We start from the raw sequence: 15,849 nt of genomic DNA on the forward strand, positions 1-15,849 counted from the left end.
CTTTTTTCTCCCTGGTCATTGCAGTCTACCTGTCAGGTTTAACTAATTTTATCTCTGCAGATATTATTTAGGGAAGCTGAGTGTTTTAGTCAATACAGACAGAATCTGCACATTTTTTATGTCTTATAAAGCTATGGAAATAACTACAGCTTTGTTAAAAAAGTGAAAGTTACAGCAAGAATTATGTGAAGGTAAAAAATACAGTAATATATTAAAGTTGAACTCCAGGCAAACAGCTAAATGCACAGACAAAATACATATAATACATATAAGGGATTACCTGACAAAAGATTTCTATTTCTGAGTCCTGAGACTTAAATGTACACACTAGAATATTGAGAATATTGGACGAATGATTGTCTTTTTTTTTTGCATGCTAATCTCATATCAAAAGTGAAGACGTAACTAAAGTTACAAAAATTCTTCTACAACAGAAAGAGAAGTGATGTATTTGTATCATTTTACTATATTTTCAGACGAAAACTGTACTGATTAAACTAAAATCGTATGATCTGGTATCGTACGAGAAAAAACATTTTCGTGCTTGTCCCTTCAAATAATTTTGGACTAAAGCTGTGTACTAACCATCAGATTATCATACAATCACTTTGAAAGCTGTATTTTTTGTGCGATTTTCTGATCGTGTGCACGTTACCCAGCCCCATCACGCAACACATCTAGGTGGATGACATCACTTACAGTTAAGGAATACATGGTGTCCTCTCTCATCCCCAGCCTTCTGACTGGTCAGTAAAAGAGCATCAGCAGTCCGATGAGATCATCCCTGTACCCAATCTGCTCATCCCCAGCCCTCTGAGTGGATCGTTAAAGAGCATCATAAATTAACATAAATCACCAGCGCCAAAATTAAAACTAAAATAAATTAAATGCTGCTGTACATCAGTGTAAACCTACACCAATAAAATCTAAACAACACAAACAGCGCAAAATAATTTGTTATGGTGCTAAATCACAACTTGTATGAAAAAAAATATATTATAAATAATATTGACAAAATAAATATTACTAAAAAATAAAGTCCCACTCCAAAGTAAATGATTAGTGAAAAAGTTGAAAAAAATCCTTAGAAACTCAGAAAGTCCTTTTTTTTCCAAAGAAATGTGCTTCCATCAAAAATTAGTGCTCAAACAGTATATACTGCACTCACCAGATTTTGGTGAAAAAAACACCTTTTAGGTATTTATGGGATCCTAGACCCTTATAATATGCCTCCAGATCTCCACTCCACCAAAGGAAAGCTTTCCTCCAATCTCCAAGACCACCAGACTCCACTTTCCAGAAATACTCAGTATAATGTAGGGAAAAACAAAACGACATAGCGTAATACTGCAACACCTGGTTATATCAATAATCAAGTACCAGGCCACTCACATTTTTTAAGATAAAAACCAGCATTTTAATTGCATAAGATGAATCCACAATCGTCTCAACTCCAGAATAGTCCAGAGATCCCACAGTCAGCAGCAGATGACAGCATAGAGAATCTCCCATACAAAAGATGGCCCCCAGGAACACAGCACGCCGGTGGAGTCTGGTGGTCTTGGAGATTGGAAGAAAGCTTTCCTTTGGTGGAGTGGAGATCTGGAGGCATATTATAAAGGTCTAGGATCCCATAAATACCTAAAAGGCGTTTTTTTCACCAAGATCTGGTGAGTGCAGTATATAATGTTTGAGCACTAATTTTTGATGGAAGCATATTTCTTTGAAAAAAGGACTTTCTGAGTTTCTAAGGATTTTTTTCACGGTTTTCACTTATCATTTTTTCCCTTACTTTGGAGTGGGACTTTATTTTTCAGTAATATTTATTTTGTCAATATTATTTATAATATATCTTTTTTTCATATAAGTTGTGATTAGCACTATAACAAATTAAAGAGCATCATAAGTCTAAAGAGATCATCCCTGTACCCAATCTGCTTATCCCCAGCCCTCTGAGTGGACAGTTAAAAGAGCATAACCAGTCTGATGAGATCATCCCTGTACCCAATCTGCTCTCTCCTGCTATCTGATCCTTGTCAACATATTTGCATACAGCACACCTTATTGACTCCCTATCCTGGCCCTCTCACTCCTATTTTGAGCTTGGCTATATAGTGGATTGTAAGAGGCTACTACCATTTTAAAATCAGATACTTACTCTAGCTTTTTTTAAAAATATGTAAGGAGCTGCACTCATTTGTGTCTTTTAGATCTGCCTCGAGTTCAGATTTAAATATGTGCTTAATGAAAGACATTGTAGTCTCCCTATAATCCAAGTCCTTGTGTTCTGCCTTGTATATTTCTACAGTAAAAGTTTCGTTTTACCTGCTACACAGAGTGTTCCTGGAGGTGGTTGTTTACAAGTATCTGGTAATCTTTGATGTGTCCATACTGCACAGTCAGCTAATTCACCTATGGATTGTAGGGCTTTCTTGCCCATTCTCCTACAGAGGGGAAAATAATTATTTGATTCCCTGCAGATTTTGTAAGCCTACTTACAAAGAAATGAGGGGTCTATCATTTTTATCATAGTGGTATTTTAAATGATAGGGACAGAATATCAATTCAAAATCCAGAAACAATACATGAAACAAATGTTATAAATGGAGTTGCAGTTCAGTGAGTAAAATAAGTCTTTGATCCCCAAACAAAACATGACTTGTTACTTGGTGGAGAAACCCTTGTTGGCAAGCACAGAGGTAAGACGTTAGTTATAGTTGGTTACCAGGTTTGCACACATCTCAAAAGGGATTTTGGTCCACTCTACAGATCTTCTCTAAATCCTGAAGGTTTCTTGGCTGTCACTTGGCAACTCGAAGTTTCAGCTCCATCCATAAATTTTCTATAGGATTGAGGTCTGGAGACTGGCTAGGCCACTCAATGACCTTAATGCACTTCTTCTTGAGCCACTACTTTGTTGCCTTGGTGGTATGTTTTGAGTCATTGTCATGCTAGAAGACCCATCCACGACCCATCTTCAGTGTTCTGGTTGAGGGAAGAAGGTTCTCATCCAAGATTTTACAATACATGAGCCCAACCATTGGCCCCTCAATGTGGTAAAGGCGGCCTGTACCTTTAGCAAAGAAACAGCCCCAAAGCATAATGTTTCTACCTCCATGCTTGACCATAGAGGTGGTGTTCTTAGGGTCATAGTCAGCATTTTTCTTCCTCCAAACACGACGAGTCGAGTTAATGCCAAAGAGCTCAATTTTGGTCTCATCTGACCACAGCACTTTCTCTCAATCCTTCTCTGAATCATTTAGATGTTCATTGGCAAACACAGATGGGCCTGCACACACCTGCTTGAGGAGGGGGACCTTGCAGGCACTACAGAATATGAATTCATGTGGCGTATTGTGTTACCAATGGTTTGTTTGGTGCCTGGTCCCAACTGCCTTGAGATCATTCAAAAGCTCCTCCTGTGTAGTTCTGGGCTGATCCCTCACTTTTCTCATGATCATCCTTACCCCATAAGGCAAAATCTTGCATAAAGCTCCAGACCGAGGGCTATTGATGGTTATTTTGTATTTCTTCCATTTGCGAATAATGGCTCCAACAGTTGTCTCCTTCTCACCAAGCTTCTTACTGATGGTCTTGTAACCTATTCCAGGCTTGTGCAGGTCTACAATCTTGTCCCTGATATCCTTTGACAGCTGTTTGGTCTTGCCTATATTGGTGAGGTTAGAATGGAAGAAAGAGATTCTGTGGACAGGTGTCTTTTATACACATAATGGGTTGTCATTAGGAGCACCTTCTTAACTTGACAGAACTAATCTGTGTACCACATGAGCAAATAGCCAGTCTGTGGGAGCCAGAATTATTGTTGGTTGGTAGGGAATCAAATACTTATTTTACTCATTGAACTGCAACTCAATTTATAACATTGGTATAATGTGTTTTTTCTGTATTTTTGATTGATATTCTGTCTCTATCATTTAAAATATGCCTATGATAAAAATTATAGACCCTTAATTTCTTTGTAAGTGGGCAAACTTACAAAATCTGCAGGGGATCAAATAATTATTTTTGTTGCTGTGTATATGCTTTCTCCCTATACGTGCAACCCTATGAATCTCAGAGAAAGGGCTTGAATCTTTTACCAGCCAAGACTAGTCAGGTCTGTTTAGCCTTTTCCTTATATGACGTTCTTCAGAATAAGCAGACAGAAATTTAAATCATTAAATGAGGGCTAATACATTTGCCTTTCTTTTCTACCTCTTGTACAAAACACAATTGCATTTGCTTTCCTTTCTCTGCAGTTAGATGTTGTAGACCCAGAGCCAAGTGCATGAACCACTAAAATGTTTCACAGCAATACTGAGGGGAGAATATTAATAGTGTGGTCAAAAGTATGTGGACATCCTTCCAAATTATTGAGTTAGGCATTTCCAGTACAGAATACTGTTCTTTTTAGACAATTGTGCAATTCCAAACTTGTGGCAAGAGTTTGGGGATGGTCCCTTTCACTTCCAGCATGACAATGTCAGGTACATAAAGACATTGCTTAAAGCCTATTCTGTGGAGGAACACAAGTGGGCTGTGCAGACCCCTGACCTCAACCTTATGGAACACCTCTTGGATGATTTTCAATGCTGATTAGCAGTCGCAGTGTGTGTGTGTGTGTGTGTGTGTGTGTGTGTGTGTGTGGTCAGCTTCATACTCCATCTTAATTTGGCCTCTCCATACCCCATCTTGATCTGTTGAACAAACATTGTAAAAAAAAAAACACCTTTGGGGGAAAAAGTCATAAAACTTTATCCCTGCCTTCCATACTGCAGATCCTACGGAATGCCAAGTACACTAGATCATGCTACAGCGCAGTCTTCTCATGAGCTACTGGGCATTCTGTGAGATCCCACTGGAAAGATGTTGATGTCTCCCTTGCCTTGGGTAAGGGAAGTTTAGTAATTGGTTCTTTCCCCCTCACAGATATTTATATTTTTTTTTACCTTTCTTGTGCAGTAAATTATAGGGTAGAGGGCCCTCACAGAACAAGGAGACCTGCTGTTTAGATGCAGGGTCTGCTTTAATTTGTGAAATTGGATATCCAACAAGCTCATATTGGTGTGCTGGCTAGGTTTATTTATACACATATGACCATATAGTATATTTTTTGGCATTTGCCTTTCCTTTATGCTTTGGGTATAAATGGTATTTTGCTATTGTTATGACCAAATCTTTCTCTCACAGTCTTTTGGTGTTTCCTTGCAGGCAGTTTACCAGCTCCAATCAGTAAAATGTCACAAGTGTCAGGACCAGAATAGAGCAATGCTACAGTGCCAACATGGCGTGCTTTGTGAAGTATGTGCTGCTGAAGATGGAGACTGCCCTAACTGTCAGCTTAATATAACACCCGTTCTGCAGCCATGACCTCTGCAAGCCTGACTCCCAGGCTCCTCAAAACTCCTTTTTATATAAACTGCTATAAATCAATATATATTCATACAATGGAATCCTAGTGAAGCTGAGCACTTTTAAACAAAGAAAACAAAATGTCATTCCTTTGGAACTTGCCACAAAGCCTCAGAGTTTTTCTTCCTCTGAGAGACTCGGTATTCTATCATTTCTAGAACATCCTATTAAGGATTACTGCCCAGATGACATATCTTGGCATAATAAAATGCAAGAGATTTCTTCTATGGTGATATATTTTATTGGGACCAAATAATGTCTGTTTTCCCACCTACAAGCCGCATCTTGATAAACTCTCCAAAAATTTCAGAGGTGAGTCTGAAGCTGGCCATCATTGTGACGTGCTGATTAAGAAACACAACACTTCCATGAAATCTAACAAAGACATTTGCTGAGAGATGATTCCTTGTAAACCGAATGGTGGCAGAAGATAACACCTACCTGGGACCAGCCTTGAGTAAAGCAGTCTTGAACACAACAGGGTTCTGCTTAAGCTCCCCCCTCTTTAGAATGCCTGAAGAATTCTTTGTGTGTCATATGATATCAGGAATAGAAGCGTTCTAACATAGGGTTAGAGATCAAGTTTTCTTGTCGCACTTAGATAAAGTTATTCTATAAAACCAATTAGATTATTCACATTCATGCAAGTAATCGCTTCAGTATTGCGTGTCCGAAAAGGATTTTTCTTTCGCATTAACGGCCTAAATTCTTACAATCAATTAATAGAACAATTACGTCTCTCTTCAGTGTTGACATTTAAAAAAATAGTCATGGTTATGAGTAAGCTTTAAAACGAGGCCTAAAGTTGCAAACAATGCCCACAATTTAAGTATTTCAGCCTACATGGGTAAGTCCATCAATTAACAAAGGATACTGACAAAAGATGTGTGTCCTTAGTTCCTTATATCAAAGCTCTTTACATACTATAGAAACCAACAAGTTCTTTTAAACCTTGTCGTTCTGCAGGTGTTTGAATTGTCTGTTTCAGAAGATGTTATTTATGTTCCAATAATGTTCAGATCCATCTCAATATCATTTAAGAGCTGTTACTCTTTCAGTTGGATTTGTTAGTTAAGTACTGCACACATAGGTAATGATAGTGTGTATGCAACAGCGGTGCTAATGTGTTAAAACAGAGAAGTGTAAGTATTTTCCCTTGTGTTCAGTTTCCAGCTGTTTTTCAGATATGTGTTCAAAGACCAGCACAAGTGTTTGCATTAGGCCAAACCTTCACTTTTTCACCAATTTTATACATTAACCCAAATATGCAGACTGTGGTATTACAAAAGTGGAAGTCTATATGGCGGTACACTCATGTGTAGGTGACAAGTTAAAACCATTCTTCACTTAAATGAAGTTGGAAGAGGTTTCCATAAACAAATGACATTTCTTTCCCTATAAAATTTAACAGTATGATATTTCACTTTCGTTATCTTTACTAGTTTGGGAACACTGGCTTGGAGCATTTATGACATTAGTCTAAAATCAATTTAGAATACAAATTGGACTTAAAGTAAACTTGTGGCTGGGCTATAGACATTACACTTTATACATATTGTTAACTAGCAGTAAATAAGCTTTAAAATTAGCCCTCACTGACCTCTGTAGCTGCAGGCACTGTGTTGAAATTTATCCTCAAAGTTTACAGCAGAGACTCTGAAGTCAGGTTGTAGTGTTTACAACACCTGCTGTTTGTTTACATTAAAGGGATGGCAGGATGCAAAGAGGAAACAGGGAGAGATGAGTTGTCATGTCTGTGCCTTTGTTGTGTATTATGAGAATAAATTACTCCACAGTGCATGCAGCTATAGAATTCAATGTAAACCTGTTTTAAAGCACATTTACTGTCCAGAATGTGTAAACATTTATATGTCCATAGTCTGGCAACAGGTTTACCTCAACTACAAAATTGGCACCAATGAATTTCTGAAAGGATTTCCATATTCATTGGTTTCCTAACTCAATGTTTATAAAATGTCCCCCAGTTTGCCGACTGATGTAGCAGAACCAAAAGTAAGCTTTCAGAAGTTTAGTTCTAATTATAAATTGCCAACAGTGTTTTACAGGTGTTTGATGTTCCTGAATTCAGAAAATGACAGTTCAGTGAGTTTTTTTTTGTATGCTTTTTACTGAAGTATGTTCTCATTGTTCCTGATGTCCTTTAGCAATGTCCAGCCTCTTCTGTCTCCAAAACTAGCTCCTTTTTGTCTTTTTTTTTTTTTTTTTTATACTGAGTTTGCCTAGTTGGGCATGGTCAGAAAAGGGTTGTATCAAAATCTTCACATGTGAAGTCTCCTTTTTTATATATTAAATAAATCTATATGTGAAACGAATTAGCCTTTTTTGGAAATGTCAAAAATAAACTGTTCTGAATCTGTTCTGAACAAGAGTAGCATTTTTTTCTACTATTTATGTTAGTAATAGTCTTTTGTAGTCTTTTGTGTACAACATCAGAACTTCAAAATATAATGTTCTGCATTTAAAAAATAGGTTCTCCTGATCAGCATGCTCGCAGTCCATTGAATCTTCCTCGAGCTTTTAAACTGAAAGCTCGTAGTGGTTGTGGAACTGGGAGGAACCACAGTAGTTATTTGCAGTATTCATTGGGAAAAACCCTTCCCAATTTTTTGTTGTTGTTGAGTATAGGATAACCTAAATCATATACACATACACACCACAAAAACAAATATTTTAATCACCTATAGAATTCTTAAATATGAAAAAAGAGTTAATCAGATACACTACTAATTACCCGCTAATCCATGCAACTGGTGATCAAATTGGTTAACATAAACTAATAAATCAAAAGAAAGTGTATATATTTAGCAAGCATTTTTTTTGTTTTGCATAAAGTGGGGAAGTGTTAGAACTCCTGTCATTTTTAAATCTTTAACAGGAGTACTACATCATACACCAGTTGCTCTAGGGAAGGCTGCTGTCCATTACGAAATGGGCTTGGCTCCTGCTTGAGTTCCAGTTGGCTTCCTAGATAGGGTTTTGCTTACGTGGCATAGTGATGTGCTTCCATACATTTACATCTGAGAGTGAGGCTTGGCCTTATATGGGTTTGAAACTTACGGTAGTTGTGGAACAATCCAGATCGAGGCTTGGTTGTGGTTTCACATGAGAATGAGGCTCAACTCCGTCTTTGGTACCTATTTGAGCAATGGCGCAAAATGGTGCTTCGAGCTGCAAAAGACGTTACCTGTGACAAAATGTGTAGGGCGGAGCTACGTGCTGACGTCACCGCGCATCAGGAAGCATCAGAACTTGTTTCTATACAGAGGGGAAAATAATTTTGATCCTTTGCAGATTTTGTAAGTTTTCCCACTTACAAAGAAATTAAGGGTCTATAATTTTTATCATAGGTGTATTTTAAGTGATAGAGACAGAATATCAACCAAAAATCCAGAAAAAACATGATACCAATGTTATTGTCAGCGCAGTGCTGTGGAACGGACAGGTAGGCCTAGTGGCAGGGTAACGCACTGATTGACGACAACCACCACCAACAGACCGAAGTCCCTCAGGGCGCGGAGTCTAAGTCCCAGGCTGCTCTTCACCAGGGCCCCTGATGGTGGGGATGGACTTGACGCAGCCAAGAACCAGGTCGCGGCCCCCGAGACACCCCGGCTGCGGTAATGGCCGCCGCCAATGGCGTGTAGCTGGTAAGAATGACAATAGCGTAGTCAGGCAGGCCGGGTCGACAACGGGACAAAAACGGTACAGAACAGTAGACAGAGAATCACAGGTCACGGGCCGGGTTCAGCAACGGAAGGTCAGATCAAAGGAAAACACAGAGAATGGTCTAGTCACAAGCCGAGTCAGATACCAGAAGAGTCACGAGAGTATACACAGAGCTGTAGCAACACAAAGACACAAGTGCAAAGAGCATGTGCGGATCACAGGCTTATATGTACTCAGCCACACCCCTCTGGGGGATGGACCTCAGAGACCTGAAGGCATAAAAGACTCCCACCATGCTCTGCAGAAACCCAAGATGGATGCCAGTAGATGAAGCCGCACAGTCTCTGGGAAAAGGTAGGACCTTGACAGTTATAAATTGAGTTGCAGTTCAGTGAGTAAAGTAAGTATATGATCCCATGTAAAACACGACTTAGTACTTTTTGGAGTACCCTTGTTGGCAAGCAGAGAGGTAAGATGTTTCTTAATGTTGGTTACCAGGTTTGCACATATCTTGGGAGGGATTTTGGTCTACTTTTCTTCACAGACATCTCTAAATCCTTAAGGTTTCTTGGCAGTCGCTTGGCATCTCGAAGTTTCAGCTCCCTCCATAACTTTTCTATAGGATTAAGGTCTGGAGACTGGCTAGGCTTCTTCTCGAGCCACTCCTTTGTTGTCTTGGCGGTATGTTTTGGGTCATTGCCATGCTGGAAGACCCATTCACGACCCATCTTCAGTGTTCTGGCTGATTGAAGAAGGTTCTCATCCAAGATTTTACAATACATGGCCCTGTCCATTGGCCCCTCAATGCGGCAAAGTCGGCCTGTACCTTTAACAGAGAAATAGCCTCAAAGCATAATGTTTCCACCTCTGTGCTTGACTGTTGAGATGGTGTTCTTAGGGTCATAGTCAACATTTTTCTTCCTCCAAACACGGCGAGTCGAGTTAATGCCATAGAGCTTGATTTTAGTCTCAGCTGACCACAGCGCTTTCTCCCAATCCTTCTCTAAATCATTTAGATGTTCATTGGCAAACTTCAGACAGGCCAGTACTTGTGCCTTCATGAGAAGGGAGACCTTGCAGGTTCTGCAGAATTTCAATCCATGGCGGTGTATTGTGTTACCAATGGTTTGTTTGGTCCCAACTGTCTGCCTGAGAGCATTCACAGGCTTCTGTGTAGTTCTGGGCTGATCCCTCACTTTTCTCATGATCATGCTTACCCCATGAAGCGAAATCCTGCATGGAGCTGCAGACCGAGGGCGATTGATGGTTATTTTGTATTTCTTCCAGAATCGCTCCAGCAGTTTTCTCCTTCTCACCAAGCTTCTTGCTGATGGTCTTATAGCCCATTCCAACCTTGTGCAGGTCTACAATATTGTCCCTGATGTCCTTTCTCAGCTCTTTGGTTCTGCCCATGGTGGTGACGTTTGAATGGAAAAAAGAGATTCTGTGGACAGGTGTCTTTTATACATATAACAAGTTGTCGTTAGGGGCACCTTCTTAAATTGACAGGACTAATCTGTATACCACATGAGCACATAGTCAGTCTGTGGGAGCCAGAATAATTGTTGGTTGGTAGGGGATCAAATACTTATTTTGCTCACTGAACTGCAACTCAATTTATAACATTGGTATCGTGTTTTTTTCTGGATTTTTGATTGATATTCTGTCTCTATCATTTAACATAAACCTATGATAAAATTGTAGACCCTTCATTTCTTTGTAAGTGGGCAAGTGTCCCTTCTGCTCTGACATCAACAAGGCATTTTTTTCCACACAACTGTCGCACACTGGATATTTTCTCTTTTTCAGACCATTCTCTGTAAACCCTAGAGATGGTTGTGTGTGAAAATCCCAGTAGATCAACAGTTTTTAAAATACTCAGACCAGCCCGTTTGGCACCAACAACCATGCCACTTTTCAAAGTCAATTAAATTCCTTTTCTTCCCCATTCTGACACTCGGTTTGAACTTCAGCAAGTTGTCTTCACCACATCTATATACCTAAATGCATTGAGCTGCTGCCATGTGATTGCCCGATTAGCAATTTGTGTTACCAAGCAATTGAACAGGTATACCTAATAAAGTGGCTGGTTAGTGCAATACTTCTTTTATTAAAGTGGCTTTTAATTAAGGTTTACTCCATGTGGAGCTTATTTCTTTCCTTTTGAGCATACATGGAAATAGATAGATCAGAATAACCCACTGTTGGATCCCTTCCTGTCTGGTTGGTCCATCTATGAGGCTTAAAGCAGAAGGAGGTTTTTGTGGAGTCCATGATACACATATACTTTTTTGACTTCTCTGGTTAGAGCTTCTAAATTATTCAGCAAGCGCACTTATCCTTGGTGGTGGGATGACCTCAGTGGCTCCTTGGAGTTATTGGTGTTGGATCATTTTGTGTCTTTCATCCACAAAGATTCATTTGGTTTAGATGGACTTTACTATATAAGGTGGACTCACATTTTGATTCACATTTGTTTGGACATTTCTTTTCTTTTTTGTTTATGTTTATATGTATAATTTTAATGTGTATTTGATTTATGGTTTTGCACACATTAATCTATTAGTGTAACAGTCATATTTATGTTAGTAGGGTTGACAAAACAAGTAGATGCTGCAAGTGGCGAGAACATTTCATCAGTTGGATTGAAGAATGAAGGAAAATGCTGGTTTACATTCCCTTTCATTTTCTCTGCAATTGTGACAAGGTCTTGGTAGCTAGGGTTCTGTTTAAAGTCCTCAAGGTGGCAGAGTAGATCAAAGAGGGCAAGGACATAGTGTCACTCTGGAGGGTTTTAGTATATTTCGCAAAAGGCAGCAGTAGGTCATGCAATGATGTGACCTTTTGCTGTCCCATCCCATGTTGTTTGTGATTTAGCAGACAGGCTCTTTCAGTTTGAGGAGTCTTGCGATCATGTTGAATGTACTTGATCAGCATGTGGGGCTGTCATTTAAAAGAGTAAGGCCATGCTGCTCCAATATCTTTTGTGTTGTAATGGAAGACTTGTGGAAGAGGTTCGCTATTGATCTTGCTTTATCAAGGATTCTCTTAACACTTGCCTCATTCTGCACAGCACCATGTGGACTACAAGTTGTAACGTATGCACCACACATGGTGTCTGGTCCATATCGATCTGTTGGTATCTAACAAATGGAACACAGCCACATAAGCCTAAAGTATAGAAAAGGTTACAGTTTCCATTCTATTTTAACCCTCAACATCTTACTGGAATACTTTTTACACAAAATTACAAATAAAGTGTAAAAATAACAAAGATATACCAGTAGAGTAGAGCAGACAGCCCCAATAGCAAGCATCTCATATCTGTGATAATTGACTGTCTTCATGTAAAAGAATAACAACAAATTAAAATGGCTTACTGCAGATTATCAGTTTCGGACTCATGGGGGTGTACTCCTCACTAGAGCTGGGTGATTCATCTATCCCAGTGTTTCTCAACTTTTTTTTTCAGTCACGGCTACCTTTACAATTATGGACAATCTCGAGGCACCCCATTCTAAAACATAAAAAACCTAAACTAATATTTTTACGTAACACAGCAACATCCACACACGTACACCCAATGTTAGAGGTGATTTATTCTTCCAAAGCAAATACACTGGCATACTAGTCAGTACAAATGTATGAGTTTCTCACCATCACTTAACTAATGTCAGTGCTGACAGAGAGGGGCAAACAAGGATGACATGCAGGCACCCAATGTCCTCCTTATAAACTGATTATGTAATTGGTTTTTGGGAAGCCGGTAGCTAGAAGGTTGTAAAAGTGCTCAATGAAAACCTGTGGCACCCTGTCTGGGCACCCTGGTTGAAAAAGGCTGTTCTATCCCACTCTTGCAAGCAGTTGTCTACACGTTTTAATTGACTGTGCAGTGTGTGGGTGGGCTACTTGTTCAAGGGCCAACAGGTTTATTTTGTTCATTCAAAAGTAGCATGCACTTAGCCTCGGTTCACACCAGTGCAACTTGTCATGCAATTTAACAGTTATAAATTGCATGACAAGTCACACCCTATTGTCGGCAATGAAACCGTTCAAATTGGTGCAACTCCAACTCAGAGCCATTAGAGTCGCACTGATTTTGAATAGTTTCTGCACTATTTTTGGCGAGTTCAAGTGCAACTTGCATAGACATTTGTGCATGAAGTCACACAGATGTCTGGCAAGTCGCACCTGAAATCGCACTGACCTGCGGCTTTGAAAGTCTCATTCAGTGTGAATGAAAGCATTTAGCAAGAAATGAAGCTTTAAGTCCGTTTTTGTCCACAAATCAGTGCAAATAGATAGTCTGTGGGCAGCAGCCAGTCTCTTTTTGAATTTTTGTTTTTCATCTTCATAATGTTTGTCAATCAGATTATTTTAGTTTTCTTTGCAACAGTCTGCTTCTTATCTACTGCCTCCATCATGCTAACAAAGTGTGCATCTTCAATCGTTCTGACTGATAAGCTGGTGGTCCCAATCCATTTTGCTACAGCCTCCTCCCTGGCCTGTTGTTGCTTAGTCAGTTTTGTATTTTGAAGCACTTAAAAGAGCAGTGCAGTTTGCTGTGGCGTAATGGCATGACTTGGCCTGTCATTGGAGGTTTTCCGTATCTGTGGGGTTGAATTAGGGGGGAAAATCAAGCTATTCTGATTTTTTCTTTCTCTCTCACCCATCCACACAGCTCCAAGTTGTCTCTCTATAATATACTACAGTTATGCCCCTTCCTAGGGCCTGCCTTAGGCCTTTAGGCACCCTGTGCAAAAATTCTTTACAGCTCCTCTCCCTGACCACATCCCTCTATATTAGCAGTGTGAAACACAGTGTGTGTCATGTGCATAAGAGACATTGAATAAGCCTGTTTGTGTCTCTTTTACTTACACACACACACTAAGTAAATTGCAGAGAAGAGTTTAAAATTCTAGGTCAAATAGCCAATTTGGAAACATTCTCCAATTCAGCTCATTTTCCAAATCAGAAAACTCACCAGTTTGGTTACCTGACTAAATAGCATTTTAGATACAAGCCAGATTTTGGCCATTCCCTCTGCAACAAAATATCCTTTTTGGGGAGATACTTCCAAAGGGAAAGCACATCTAAAGGGATGCATCAAGCAGACCCTGCAATTTTCCTCATTAGCACCAGCCCTGAAGGTGCAGCAACTGACAGATAATTATGAAATCACTCCCATACAGATTCAGTGACTACACAACTTAGGCTGGCCATACACTATACAATTTCCTGTCCAATTTCCTTTAGATTTATCTTAAACTATGTAGTACAAGGGCCTGCCTAACTGGATACAATAGAAAATGTTGTTTAGGTTTGACCTCATATTATATGCTTTTTGGTAAATCTAAAGCAAATTTCTAAAGAAAATTGTATAATGTATGGTCAGCCATAGACACAGACAAACAGACAGCTATTACTTCAAAATAACAAACGGTAGGAAATCTGACTGCAACAAAGTTTGGTAAAATCTCTGCAATGCACGTAAATAAGATCAGCCAAAAGTCAATGTTTTTTTTCTCAACAAGTTTGTTGTGTTTTTACCAGTGATTTTTGCTCCACGTGGTTTGCGAAGGGTCTTGTGCTCCTCAGTAGCCCACTACCTTTCTGTATGGGGAGATTTGTGTGCCGCCATGAGTTCCAACATGGCACCTTCCCGCCAGCCACCAAACGAAGCCACTTCATCTTTGGGAGCCCGAGGAATCCGAGCCATGTATCTGCTGCAGACGACCTGGACTCTCCTATCCCCACCCCCGTGCTGCTGCTGATGGACTCGCTGGACTTCCTCCAGACCCAGTAGTCTGCTTAAGCTAACATCCGTGGAAGAGCAGGACATCCGCCATCTCCTACAGGCCCACCCCACCAAGGGAGACATTCAGCAGATGCTCGACTAGCTTACAAGGGCGCTATGAGGAGAGATTGCTGAACTCAACGCATAGCACACATCCAAATCAACAAAAGAATGGCTTCACCAGAAGAAACTTTTGGAATGGCCCAGCCAGAGTCCAGACCTGAATCCGATCGAAAATCTGTGGGGTGATCTGAAGAGGGTTGTGCATAGGAGATGGCCTCACAATCTGAGAGATTTTGGAGTGTTTATGCAAGGAAGAGTGAGCAAATATTGCCAAGTCAAGATGTGCCATGCTGATAAACTCATACCCAAAAAGACTGAGTGCTGGATTAAAATCAAAAGGTGCTTCAACAAAGTATTAGTTTAAGGGTGTGCACACTTATGCAACCATATTATTTTAGTTTATAATTTTTACTTCCCTCCACCTAAAAGATTTCAGTTTGTTGTTCAACTAAGTTGTACAGTTTATAGGTTACATTAAAGGTGGAAAAGTTCTGAAATGGTTTATCTTTGTCTCATTTTTTTACATCACAGAAACCTGACATTTTAACGGGTGTGTAGACTTTTTATATCCACTGTATGATCTTCCCTACCCTGACAGGCCTGGACTTAAGAGGAGACTTCCATATCCAAGACAACAATGCTAAACCAGTTAAGTGGCCCTCTTTTTTGCATGAGAGACCCAGGCACATATTTCTATAGATCTGCCACTTTACCAATGATGGGGCCACGACCCTCTGCCGTCACTATGCAATTCGTTACCCTCGTGGAGCCGGGCTCGGCCCCAGCCTTATTACTGTCTGATCTTCCATTTTCCTATGTGATTTTTATTCAGGTGAATGCTACTTATGAACCTACTGGATTATGAGGAGTTCAGCTCCTCTCCCGTGTCC

At 39.9% G+C, this 15,849-nt stretch overlaps 1 protein-coding gene across 5 annotated transcripts in view; it reads left to right on the forward strand.

Moving 5' to 3' along the window:
• Nucleotides 1-15,456, forward strand: part of UNK (unk zinc finger) — an 86,616-nt gene extending 71,160 nt beyond the window's left edge. For 4 of the 5 annotated variants that reach the window (XM_089654904.1, XM_089654901.1, XM_089654903.1 and 1 more), the window contains one exon: nt 5,212-7,799. In XM_089654904.1, the coding sequence (XP_089511030.1) occupies nt 5,212-5,370 (159 nt within the window). In that variant the 3' untranslated portion in view covers nt 5,371-7,799. Of the gene's footprint in view, nt 1-5,211; nt 7,800-14,652 lie in introns of those variants that run through there. The other variant, XR_016306553.1, reaches the window with a different exon arrangement.
• Nucleotides 15,457-15,849: the final 393 nt, after the last annotated feature.

This window comes from Staurois parvus, unplaced genomic scaffold (genome assembly GCF_062004578.1).
Source record: "Staurois parvus isolate SC_StPar_1 unplaced genomic scaffold, SC_StPar_1.0 ptg000813l, whole genome shotgun sequence".
Classification (NCBI taxonomy): domain Eukaryota; kingdom Metazoa; phylum Chordata; class Amphibia; order Anura; family Ranidae; genus Staurois; species Staurois parvus.